This window comes from Lycium ferocissimum, chromosome 1, assembly GCF_029784015.1.
Source record: "Lycium ferocissimum isolate CSIRO_LF1 chromosome 1, AGI_CSIRO_Lferr_CH_V1, whole genome shotgun sequence".
Lineage (NCBI taxonomy): Eukaryota > Viridiplantae > Streptophyta > Magnoliopsida > Solanales > Solanaceae > Lycium > Lycium ferocissimum.
In genome coordinates, this window is record NC_081342.1 from 70,549,603 (window position 1) to 70,563,409 (window position 13,807).

The 13,807-nt window shown below is 35.6% G+C and overlaps 1 protein-coding gene across 1 annotated transcript; it reads left to right on the forward strand.

Annotated features, from left to right (window-relative positions):
* Positions 1-1,657: 1,657 nt before the first annotated feature.
* On the forward strand, positions 1,658-2,976 carry LOC132067215 (uncharacterized). Its single transcript, XM_059460373.1, has 2 exons — positions 1,658-1,748; positions 2,561-2,976. Exons 1-2 carry the CDS (start codon positions 1,658-1,660, stop codon positions 2,974-2,976), a joined length of 507 nt encoding a protein of 168 aa, XP_059316356.1.
* The last annotated feature ends 10,831 nt before the right edge of the window (positions 2,977-13,807 follow it).

Here is a 13,807-nt window from a genome sequence, read left to right on the forward strand (position 1 = left end):
GGTCGGAGTAAAATGGGAACGTTGACTTCAAGATGTAGCGTTGGTTGGAGTTCGGTGATTTGGACAAAACGACGTCCGAGGGGTCATTAATCCAGTAAGCCGGAGAGACGCCAGTTAGCACAAACACAGGAAATCCGTTACAGGTCAGATTTCACGCCGCCCATTACGCCGACAGTTACGCAACCAGCTGTTAAGGCGCCGTTAATAGTAGTAGTTAGTATCAAATTATCAGATTTTAAGGAGCATTAGGACTCTAACTCTTGTACTATAACAAGAGGTAAACCCTCTCATTAGAAGGGATTTGATTCTAATCTCAGGCACTTACTCTGTAAAATTTCATAAAGTTTAAGTTCTTTAGCAATTTGGCTCGGGCACACAACTTTAACGCTTTGCACCGGACCAGTTTTCAGTCACAAGCAATAAACGATTCAGGCTATTTCTATCTTTGTTCGTTACATACTACTGATTGTTATTTCATATTTCATTACGTTAATGACTGATTAAATCACGTATCCTTTAAACCGCGTATAAATTCAATTGTCACCTTTTTAGGGGTAAACAGTTTGGCGCCCACCGTGGGGCTGAGGATAATAGTGGTGATTTGTTTACAACCATACTTTCACTTGTTCTCTTGAAGTTTGTGATTTCAGGTTAACTTCGAGATGTCAAACAGCAGCCAGTCAATTCACTTGAAGAATAACGGTGAACCAGGCCACCACGACGAGAACAACAACAATGGGGTACCAGGCAACAATTTACCCCATGTTGATCCAAATGGCTTTCCTCCGATTTATCCAAATGCTGTCAATTCAAATAACGCTGTCGACCTGAATGTTGGCGGCAATCAGACAGTTGATCCGTTCAACAGCAATAACCCCGTGATTTCACCTCGAGCATCTATATGAAAGACACTGGATGATGCGGGAGAAGATATTAACTTACGCTTAACATTTAACATGTTGCAGGAATAACAGGCGGCTATAGCTCAACTTCAAAAGAATAATAGCAGTGCAGGTGCAGCGGAACCGAACCAAAAGGTGAACCGATCCGCTGGGAAGACGTAGTCACTGACAATGGCAACGGATCGGGTCCAATGGGTCATCCGAGGTGCTGAAAATGCTTGAAGTATTAACCAAACGGATCGACACCAATCAAAAAAAGGGTAGAAACCTATAATTCTCGAATGGACCAGATCCCCAAGGCTCCTTCGATCTTAAAAAGGCCGGATTTCAAATGGTACATTCAAAGGCCTTTCCCTCCGAGCGCGGCCCCGATGTTGATCCCGAAGTGGTTTAAGATGTCGGACATTCCTAAGTACGACGGAACGACGGATCCACAGGAGCACGTGACTTTCTATACTTGTGCCATTAAAGGCAATGATCTCAAAGAGGATGAAATTGAGTCGGTCTTTGCTAAAGAAGTTCGGCGAGACATTGTCCAAGGGGGCAATGACATGATATTCTATGCTTGCTGAATATTCTGTTAACTCGCTTGAAATGCTTGCAGATACTTTTATAAAGGCTCATGCGGGAGCTCGGAAGGTCCAAGCAAGGAAGGCTGATATATTTCAGAATCGACCAAAAGGACACGAGTTACTTCGAGAATTCATATCGAGATTCCAAAAGGAACGGATGCTTTTGCCCCCGGTTCCAGATTAATGGGCAACCCAAGCTTTCACCAAGGGGCTCAACCCTCAGAGCTCCGCCGCCTCATTCAAACTGAAGGAGAACTTGTTAGAGTACGAGACAGTAACATGGGCCAATGTCCACAACAGATATGAGTCCAAAATTCTAGTGGAGGATGATCAACCTGAACTTCCACCAGGTTCAGCAAGCCGAAGCAAAAATGCGGATAGACCAAAAGGGTGGTCGAAACAGAGTCGAAGTCATTGAAGGATAGGTACCAACCATACGGTTAATCAGAAAGGTCCAACTTTAGGACGGATTGGGGAAGAAGCGGTCGCAATCATCACTTGGTCAGGAATGATAGGCAAAATGATCACAGTTCGGGTAACCGAGGTTTGCAATTTAGGAATGATACCGATGGGTCGTCTAACATTGGTGAGATCCTGAAGTTGTCCAAGTACAATTTCAATGTCGATGTTGCAAGTCTCGTTTCAGCTATTGGCCATATTAAGGGTCCGATCCTGCTCAAAGGGATCCGAATGTTGTATGTGATTATCATGGTACTCATGGTCATCAGACTGAGGATTGTCGACAACTTAGGGATGAAGTAGCCTGACTATTTAAAAACGGGCACCTGCGTGAATTGTTAAGTGACTGGAGGAAAGGAAATTACAAAAACAGGGAAGCAAATTAGCAAGTTGAACCAGTGGAGGATCAATATGATTATCGGCGGGGCAGAAATTCCCCGGGGTCCAATGATGAAGAGGACAAAGGTCTTGATCACTCGAGAAAAAAGAACCAGGAATTAGTGCCGGAGGGATCCATTTCCTTTAGTGACGAAGACGCGGAGGGCATCATTCAACCCTACAGTGATGCTTTGGTAATTTCTATCCTCATTAATAAATCTCAAGTTGAGCGTATTTTGATTGATCCAGGTAGTTCAGCCAATATTATCCATTGGAAAGTGATAGAGCAGCTGGGACTGTTGGACCAAATTGTGCTGGTAGCTCAGGTTCTCAATGGATTCAATATGGCGTGTGAAACTACGAATGGGGAAATTGCTTTGCCGGTGAATACCGCTGGGACTATTCAGCAAACAAAGTTTTACGTCATTGAAGGCGAGATGAGATACAATGCATTGTTTGGCAGACTGTGGGTGCACAACATGAGGGCAGTACCCTCGACGTTGCACCAAATGTTGAAATTTCCAACCCCAGAGGGTGTAAAAACGGTTCATGGGGAACAGCCGGCGGCAAGGGAGATGTTTGCAGTTGAAGAAGCAGCTCCAGTACCGAAGGCACTAGCATTAAAGGCTGTAGAGGAGTCAGTCAAAGGCAAAGATGTTAAATAGCAATCACAGGACTCGGGCCCAGTCAGCTCGAAGAAAGAGAAAGAAAAGATAAACTTTGAGGAAGAAGATTTTGGTGTTCCTAGGTCGTTTGTGCTGCTGGATGATTCGGATGCAACCAAATCAACTGTAGAATAATTAGAACAAATTATTTTGTTCGTGCGTATGCCAAATAGAAAGGTATACCTGGGCACGGTGTTAAATCCGAAGCTCAGGCGTAAATTAATTGAATTTCTTCAAGCTAACGCCGATTATTTTGCATGGTCCCATTTAGACATGACAGGTATACCGCCGGAGGTAATGACTCACAAGCTAAGTCTTGATCAAAATTTTCCCTCGGTGAAGCAGAAAAGAAGACCAATGGCCGAAGTTAAGCATAAGTTCGTCAAAGAGGGGGTAACAAAGCTTTTAAAAATAGGTTCCATCTGGGAAGTCAAATAACCGGACTGGTTAGCTAACGTAGTAGTTGTGCCTAAGAAAGGCAATAAATTCAGAATGTGCATAGATTATAAAGATTTAAATAGAGCATGGCTGAAGGATTCGTTTCCTTTGCCCCACATTGATCGAATGATTGATGCGACGGCAGGGCATGAAATGCTAAGTTTTCTTAACGCTTACTCTGAGTACAATTAGATTCGGATGGATCCGGAGGACCAAGTGAAAACTTCTTTTATAACTATATATGGGAAATATTGCTACAATGTAATGCCATTCGAACTAAAAAATGCTGGAGAAACTTATCAACGCCTAATTAACCGGATGTTCGAAGAACAAATAGGAAAAAAAATGGAAGTTTATATTGATGATACGCTAGTTAAGTCCCTGGAAACAAAGGACCATCTAAAGTATTTGTAGGAAACCTTCGACATACTTCGCAAACACAACATGAAGTTGAATCTGGAAAAGTGTGCCTTCGGAGTAGACTAGGGAAAGTTCTTGGGCTTTATGGTGTCAAATCGAGGAATAGAGGTCAACCCGAACAAAATTAAGGCCATCGAAGTGGTCGATAGCGTGAAAGCGGTGCAAAGGTGAACCGGGAGGATTGCAGCTTTGAGCAGGTTTATCTCTTGGTCTTCGGATAAAAGTCATCGGTTTTTTTGACTGCTGAAAAAGAAGAATGACTTCGTGTGGACACCGGAGTGTCAACAAGCTTTGAAAAAGTTGAAGCAATACCTTTCGACCCCACCTTTTCTGCATACACCGAAGGCGGACAAACAGTTATTTTTGTACCTGGTAGTATCCGAGGTTGTGGCAAGTGGCATTTTAGTTCGAGAAGAAGAAGGTACGCAATTCTCAATTTATTACGTAAACAGAACTTTGGGGGGTGCAAAAACGCGATATCCTCATTTGGAAAAATTGGCTTTAGCTTTGTTAAGTGCATTTAGAAAGCTGAAACCTTATTTCCAATGTCATTCTATATCCGTAGTAACCACATACCAGTTAAAAAATGTCATGCATAAGCCGGAATTATCTGGTAGGTTAGCAAAATGGGTAGTAGAAATTAGTGGTTATGACATTAATTATAAACCCAGTACGGCTATAAAGTCTCAAATTTCAGTAGACTTACACCTGCAATGGTTCCCAACGTGGAAAAAGAACTTTTGTTAGCCTCGGGAAAAACTTCGAGGGTCTTGACCTTGCACATGGATAGAGCATCGAACGTGAAAGGGTTCGAACTGGGAGTCGTACTTAAGGCTCCCGCAGGCGATATTATTCGGCAATCAATAAGGACTTTAAAATTGACTAACAATGAAGCCGAGTATGAGGCTATGATTGCAAGTTTAGAGCTGGCTAGAAGGTTTGGGAGCTGAAGTCATCGAAGCAAAATGTGACTCGCTTCTAGTCGTAAACCAAGTTAACTGGGTTTTCAAAGTAAAAAATGAAAGGATGCAGAGGTACTTGGAAAAAATTCAAGTGATTTTACATCGATTCAGGGAATGGACCATGCAGTATGTACCGAGGGAACATAATAATGAGGCAGATGCGTTGGCCAATTTAGTTTCATCAGTAGGAGCGGAGGAATTTAACTCCGGCACAATCGTTCAACTGATGAACTCTGCGGTAGAAAACGGCCATGCCGAGGTAAAACAACAAGTTTGACTTGGGACTAGCGCAATAAGTATATAGACTATCTTCAAGATGGGAAGTTGCCAACGGACCCTAAGGAGTCTAGGGCTCTTCGGACCAAAGCAGCGAGATTTTGCTTGATCGATGGCCAATTATATCGTCCATCTTTCTACGGCCCTTTGGCTAGATGCTTGGGGCCTGGAGAAACAGATTATGTGATGCGCGAAGTCCACGAAGGGACTTGTGGCAATTATTCGAGAGCAGAGTTGTTGGTCCAGAAGTTGATCAGGGCCGGTTATTACTGGAACTAGATGGAAAAAGATACAAAGAATTTCATCAGGAAATGCAAAGAGTGTCAGAGGCATGCATCGATGATACACCAACCGGGGGAATTGATGCATCCGGTCCTATCTCCATGGCCATTCATGAAATGGGGAATGGATATAGTCGGACCTTTGCCTTGGGCTTCTAGTAAGGTACGGTTCATTTTATTTATAACTGACTATTTTTCTAAAAGGGTTAAAGCCCAGGCCTTTGAGAAAGTGAGAGAAAAGGAGGTCATTGACTTCATTTGGGATCACATCATCTGTCGGTTCGGACACCAAGATAACGAGCGATAACGGCCGACAGTTCACAATAATTTCCTCGAAGGCTTGAAAATTAAGAAGATTTTGTCGACTTCGTATCACCCAAGTACGAATGGGCAAGTGGAGTCAACAAATAAGACCATTATTCAAAATCTAAGGAAGCGGTTGAAAGAATCAAAGCGCAAGTGGAAGGAAGTTTTGTTGGAAGTGCTTTGGGCGTATAGAACGACATCAAAGTCGAGCACTGGTGAAACATCATTTTCTCTAGTTTATGGTGCCGAGGCCTTAATTCCTGTGGAAGTCGGGGAGCCGAGCTTAAGATTCCAGTATGCAACAGATGAGTCGAAATAAATATCAACCATACATATATATTTTATACTTTACTTTACTACTGTAATAGAAGTGGCTTATGTGTATGTTTTCAGTAGGCTCCTTTTATCGTGGCAAACTCATTGTTAATTAGAGTAAATCTAAAAGGGGTTGCTTTTTTTTTTTTTTTTTTTTTCTTTTTCCTTCCACTAGATATGGAAAGCTTAAAGGCATCTCCAACCTTAAGCACTATTTTTTACACTAAAATAGTGTAAACATCAAAATGGTGAAAATTAACTTCGACCCATTACACTATTTTTTATACCAAAAAATAATATTCCTTTTATATTCTTCTCTCTCTTCTATATTATATTATTTTCTTTTATTTAAATTTTATTTTTTAATTTCATAAAACAAATCCTTTCTTTTTCTCTTTTTTACATATTCATCCCATATAATTCATATTCCTGTCTTATATAACCATTTAATATAAATTATTTTATACCATAAATTTTTAAATAATATAAATTGTAAGCAAATATTATACATTATACATATTAATGGATAATTCAAATAAAGTGTAAAATTTATTATGTTATTTAATTTATTTTCAATTTTAATCTATTGAACATTATTATGTTATTGAACATTGTGTTATTGAACATTGTGTTTTAATTTTAATTTATTTTCAATTTTAAATTATTATGTTATTGAACATTGTGTTATTTATTAACAACATATTATATTTTATATTTGCACTTTTTATTTTTGTAATGTTTATATTTTTTTATACAATTATATCTTATAATAAAATTAATTATATCTTATAATAAAATTAACTTACAATTTTATATAAAAATAATATATATGAAAATAAATTTATAAAAATTATACTCTAAAATTAAGATGTAAAATTAATATTATAAAGATATTACATAAAAAATAATTAGGTATATTAGGGACCTAAATGAAAAAATTAAAATTTATAATATGTTAAATTAAAAAGCGTTATATAATAAAAAATAATAATAAAATATTGATGAATAGTAATGGTGTTGATGAATGGTGTTATACCAAATTTGGTGTAGCACTATTCACACACCAAAATGGTGTAAGAAATGGTGTTAGGTTAGAGCACCAAAACACCAAATATTACAACAAAATAGGATTTGGTGTAATATTTAGTGTAAGGTTGGAGATGGTCTAATAAATGAATAGACTACATGGAATTCCTTTGGAATATAGTGGTTCCCGCTTTAACATAAAATATATCGTTTTAGTCTTTTACAATTTCAAATGATAACTGATGTGTATTTGTAGATTATGTGTTGTTAGTTGATTAATTACTTACATTATTAGTTGTAAATGGAAATTGTTAATCTGAAAATTTTGTTTTAAAAATAAATAAGTGAAAGCAGCGAGTTGAAGAATTGAAGAGTTTTCTGTGTGTAAAGTTAAAGAGAGAGAAAGTGTAATAGTTTGTTCAATGAAAAATACCAGGTACAAGAAAAGATGAAAAGTAAAAAGTAAGATAAAGTCAATTCTTGCCACGTATTACATAAAAAGATGACTGGACATGAAATTTATTAAAAACATTATCATGTCAATTCGATAACTGGAATTCAGTTGTTATCTGTCACTGTCAGGGTGATTTTTCCTCATTGTAACATCCAATTATAGAGAGAAAAGGTTGACGACCTGAAAAAAGTACTTCTAGAGAATTTTGAGGTCTTGCTTTTGAATACTGAAGTGGAAAAACACTAAAAGTTGTTACTATTTGAAATCCTAAATTCAAAGTTTTATCAACTTCAAAAAATCACGCTGACAGTGACAGATGACAAGGCAATAACTACTGAGGTATTGAAGTGGAGAAACACCTTTTCCTTAAAGGCCAAAAGTTGTTACTATTTGAAATCCTAAATTCAAACTTTTATCAACTTCAGATAGAAGAACGAGTCAAGAATCTAGCCATAGTAATAATAAGGGAAAAGGGTCAAAAATACCTCCCTACTTTTTTTGGAAAAAATTTAAAAATATCCTCCAAATTTATTTTTAGGGTCAAAAATACCCTCCCATCCTTAAAGTTTTCAAATATCTTTTGTCTTGACGGAAATTATCACTAAAATAACAGAAATCATTTTGAAACCCATTCCATCATTTAAACCCGACCCAACTAAATAATAACCCATAAAATCCCCTTATTCCCCCAATACGTAGGTTTGAAGTTTGAGGGAATTGGGGGAATAAAGGATCTTATGGGTTATTATTTAGTTTCGGGTTTAAATGATGGGAAATGGGTTTCAAAAAAATGATTTAAGTTATTTTGGAGGATAATTTCCGTCAAGACAGGGGTATATTTGAAAACTTTAAGGATGAGAGGGCTATTTTTGACCCAAAATAAGTTCGGAGGATATTTTTAGCCATTTTTCCAAAGTAGAGGGGTATTTTTGACCCTTTTCCCTAATAATAATAGTGTTACAATGCGGGTAGGGTCTCTTTCGTTAGCATGTGCCCCACAACTTAGAATTTCTGCTAATGCACTGTAAGATTTTGATTCCACTATCCACTTCATGATTTATTTTATTTTTTTAATAATTGTGGCCGGTGTTTGAGCTAATCTGACAAAAATAGATATTTGTTATTTCTCACTTGCACCAATATTATTTCCCAAATGTAAGTACGAACGCAAAATAGTTTTACAACATCATATTCCCGCAAAATCTTTGTTAAAGAAATTACTAGCGATGCTTGCAGTTATACTACCGGCAGATATAATTTAAACTCAAACTATAAGAGGGTGCTAAAGACTAATTAAGTATCTAGGCCCTTGTGTTTTCCTTTTCCCCATTTGTGAAAATGCACAATATAAATAGATATCTATTAAATATTACGTTGTTATTCATTGGAGCCTCCTTTTTATTCCTCTCGGATATAGAATCCACATCACTTACATAATTTTTAAATGGGAGGCCATTATTGAACATGAACTAAAAGAATGAATCATCTACTGCATGCTTGGAAGAATTGTAGTCAGTTGTCAATCATTCTGGCAAGTGGTTTTTTATTTGGCTTTATTTCTTTTTCATTTTCATGGTCATGAAATAGGAAAAAACAAAAAGGGAAGTTATGTAGGGTCCTCATTGTGGTAAAGAAGGGCTGAAATTATTCTGGCAAGTGGTTTTTCATTTGGCTTTATTTCTTTTTCATTTTCATGGTCATGAAATAGGAAAAAACAAAAAGGGAAGTTATGTAGGGTCCTCATTGTGGTAAAGAACGGCTGAAATTACAAGTAAAGCTGCTGGCCACTGAACAAACAAATTAAAACCAAAGGGAAAAAGACCGGAAAAGTTACATTTCTTTTTTTACTTTACTTTACTACTCTTAGGCCCCGTTTGTTCATAGATATCAATTTTTTTTTTTTACTTTTTTTGAAATTTTGGAGTTGGAGTTATGTTTGGTCATAATTTTTGAAATTGTAGTTTTTGGTGAAATATAATTATAAAAAAGTGAAAATTTTTGAAAAATAAGTTTTTGAAATTTTTGGTATTCCGAAATACAACTTTAAATTGTATTCAAAATTCTTATGACCAAACGCTAAAAAGTGAAAAAAAATTCCGGAATAAAGTGAATAATTTTTACGGCGAAACGCCTACTTAATAAATGGGAATAGAGGAGCTTCACGTTAGTACGAATTTACTGGTTTGCCCTTAAAACTTCAATTTATTCAATTAGCTATCTTTGTATAAAGTGGTAAATATTTTCAACTTTGGGCACCTTTAAATACTCTCAAGAAGCTGATGATGTCAACTGTACCTGGGAGCACTGCAGCTTCTCTAATCGTGTGGGGCCCCTATGTCTTTCCCGTTTTAGATTTGTGATGTCTTTTGTTTTCTTTTATATCTATGGGTGCCATCTGCATCTTTACAAATAAAAAAGGTTCAACACTTCTATACAAAGCTGCTGCTCCATTAGTTTGTTTAGGATACATTTTAAAATCTAGTTATTGGCACAGATATTATAATTTAAACTTTATTGCACAAACTTCATTATTTCTTTTTTTAATTTCAGTTGCAGTCACACTATTAATCTGTTTGGTCAAGCTTTTTTGGGAGGCCACAAGAGCTTATTTTTCCCAAAAAGTACTTATTTTTAAAAAAAGTAAGGTTTTTGACCAAATTTTTGAGAGAAAATAGGTGATTTCGGAAGTAGCGTCTTTTTAGAAGCTAAAAAATGAAGTTTTTCCCCGAAAGCACTTTAAAATCCCTTTTGAGAAAATAGCCCTTTTGAGAAAATATACTTAGAAACACTTTTTACAAGTCTGGCCAAACACTAATTGCTGCTCAAAAGTGTTTTTTAAATTAATTGGCTAAACACAAACTGCTTCTCATCAATTTTTTTTTTTTAAAGCACTTCTGGAAAAGCACTTTTCAAAATAAGGCGATTTTAAAAAGTTGGCCAAACAAGCTTACGAAATGAAAGAAAATATTATAATGTCATATAAATTGAAAAAAAAAATTATAAGTACCATCTAAGGGGAAAAAAAAAATCATATTTTGGGCCCGTGCGCAATCTTCCCCTAGACCTTACCCCTTCCTTTTGACTGATAGAGAGGTTGTTTCCGATAGACCCCCGACTCAAGAAGAGATGAAAGAGCATTATTAGGAATAATAAACAATAATAATAAGCAGCAATAGCAGCAACACAATAGGATAACATAGTAAAAGAAACAATCAGATAGTACTAGAGATAAGAACAAAAAATTAAAAGCAGTATATAAAGGCATGTCAAAATATTATAGAAAGCAGGATGTGCTTCATGTACTTGAAATATACTCTTTTTTTTGTAGTTAATTTTATGGTTTCATCTTCTGAGTGTTTAATATAAGATATGGTTCCATCACATATTCTTTAAATAACTTTAGATATAATCCGCATCTTTACTAATTTATATGCATTTAATATTTTACACCTCGGAAATTCCGTATGTGTCGCCTTGTGGATAGGCTAATGTGAACTTAAGGCGGTATGAAATCCTTATGAGATTCAAGGGGAGTATTAGATAGCTTAAGGTGCATACTATGAGATTTCGAAGTTATACGAATATGCGAAGTTTAGTTTGTTGAAGGGAGCGAACTGTAAGTCGTGCTCGGAAAGGTTTCCGCTATAATTGAGCTAATGTTTGTTAGAAATATCATAAGGGGATGCTATGGGGCCTATTGTATGGTTAATGAAGTATTATATAAGTGTCAAGAAGGTTTCACGAGGATTGGAAGTCAAACGAGTCGACGAGAACGAAAACCAGAAATTTTCCAGTTATACGGCCATATGTACGGACCGTATAAATTATACGGCCCGTATAATGGTGGTAATATACGGCCTGATATACGGACCGTATAAATTATATGGCCTGTATAGTAGGCCGTATAAACCGGGTCGGGTCACATTTTCATTTTATAAGAATAAACAACTTTCACTTCATTTTATTTCCACATTTCATCTACACTCTCCAAAGCTCCAAAACCCTCCAAACATATTACACCTAAACCCAAGAGATTATATAGATTAAATAGCAAGAATCAAGTGTTCATGTGTTAGAAAGTTCCCTAGGGTTGGTAGATTTCAAGAAAAGCTTGTGCATTGTAGCTAGGGTTTTTAGCACAAGTTGATAGCTGCTCCAAAGCTTGTTTCTATGGGATGAAAAGGTTAGTTTCCATGTTTATTTTATGTTAATGAGAATGTTGGTTGTAGCAAAACTTGGGTAGAAGAAGAAAGCAGAAAATGAAGCCTAAGTGTAGCTTTTATGATGATTATGAGTAGTAAACTAAAATAAGTCATGATTCTTAGTATGATTGGATATAATCATGTTGTGGAAGGTAATAATGGAAATGAAGAAGCATTATACGAAAATGTGCTAAAATGGGTGTGAAGTTGTTAGCATAACACTACTAAAAAACTGCCAAAAATCGACGGATAAAAAACCGACGCAGTAACCGATGGACAAACGACTCCCTGCATCGGTTTTTTACATTTCTAATTTTTTTTAATTATTTTAATTAGAAAACCGACGGACGACGTCGGTTTTTTTGGCAGAATTTTGAAAATATATATCCGCCAAAAAAAATCGACGTCCCACGTCGGTTTTATTAAAAAATAATAATAATAATTAATATAAAACAGACGGACGACGTCGGTTTTATTTTTAAAAATATTTTAAATAATATGCAATTCAATTTGTTTTTTAAAAAAATAATAAATAATTTTTTTTTAGGAAACCGACGGACAGGGTCGGTTTCCTATTTTTTTTTTTAAATTTTTGGGTCAAATCTGGTCAAACGGGCGGGAAAAACCGACGAACAGGGTCGGTTTTGTCCGTCGATTTTTCTTTAAAACCATTCCAGACGGGTTTTCAAACCCATTTGCTCTCTTCTTCCCAATTAAACTCCCATTCCCCTCAAACCCTAGCTACCCGCCGCCCCCCTCCCCTCCGCCCAGCCCCGCCGGCCATTTCCCCCCGCTGCCAGGCGCGGCCTCTCGCGCAGCCCTTCCCTACCAACCCCAGACCCGTTTTGAAGTTAATTAATTGAGGTTAGTTTCTCTTAAATTAGGGCTTTTAAAATTCTTTCAATTTTAGTTTTATTTGTAGATTTTAGGCCTAATGCTAATCTATTTAACTTTGTTAAACATCATTTGCAATGTTATTAATGTTGAATTTGTGAAAAAAAATGTAAACTTTATTTGACTAGTTTAGTTGTCATTTTTTTTTTTTTTTGGCTTGAGATTGTGCTATATTTCATGTTCTTTGTCAATGTATTTGTGTTAGCTTAGTTATAATTCTTTGTAATATTATTGATGTTGAATATGTGCAAAAATGTATACTTTAATTATTTGACTAGTTTTTTTTTTTTTTTGGATTGTGCTTTTTGTTAGAATTCCATAAGTTATTAGAATTGTTATTGATCATTCCAAATTAGAATTAGTTGAGATTGTGCTTTTCAAAGTTAGAATTTTTAAGTTATAGTATTTCTATAACCTCAATACTAAAATGTAGATTTTATTTCTCTAGATTTACTTTTCAATTTTTAGAATTGGTTGGAATTGTGTTTTTCAAAATTAGAATTATTAAGTTATGTTAGAATTATTAAGTTATAATATTTCTATAACCTCAAAACTAAAATGTAGACTTTATTTGACTAGATTTACTTTTTCAATTTTTAGAATTAAAGTTAGAATCCATAAGTTATTAAAGTTAGAATTGTTATTGAGAATTCAAAGTTAGAATTGGTTGGGATTGTGCTTTTCAAAATTATATTAAAGTTAGAATTTATAAATTATTAAAGTTAGAATTGTTATTGAGAATTCAAAGTTAGAAGTGGTTAGGATTGTGTTTTCTTAAATTATATTTTAAGTTAGAATTCTTAAGTTATAATATATTTCTATAACCTCAATATTTGTGGGTATATTTTTGTAGATGGATCGTATGTGGATGTATAATATAAATAATAGTAATCGTGTGGGTGTGCATGATGAATTTGTTGAAGTAAAATTTTCACAAACAGCTACCTTTTAACTCTTTCTAACAACCTATAACTACATATTCTATATTTACAATTCGTAACTAGATGACCCTATATTTATGTAGTAGTCGGGTATACCAAAATATAGCATAAATATAGCGGAAATACAGACGCGAGTTTAACTGACAGTGCTATATTTATGGAAACAAAATCTGTTTCAATTTTAATTAGAATCGGTTATATTGTTCCTCGATTCACGCAAATATCCTCCCATTCCATATCTGATTCCACATCTCATTCAAACAGCTAACAAATTCAAAAAAATTTGAATTCAAACATTACAATCATATTTTTAACC

Excerpts from the sequence above, each read along its gene's own strand:
- LOC132067215 (XM_059460373.1), top strand. The coding sequence starts at position 1,658 with ATGGGCAACCCAAGCTTTCACCAAGGGGCTCAACCCTCAGAGCTCCGC. Across the intron at positions 1,749-2,560 it reads ACTTGTTAGAGTACGAGACA|GTAGTTCAGCCAATATTATC; the intron begins GTAACATGGGCC and ends TGATTGATCCAG.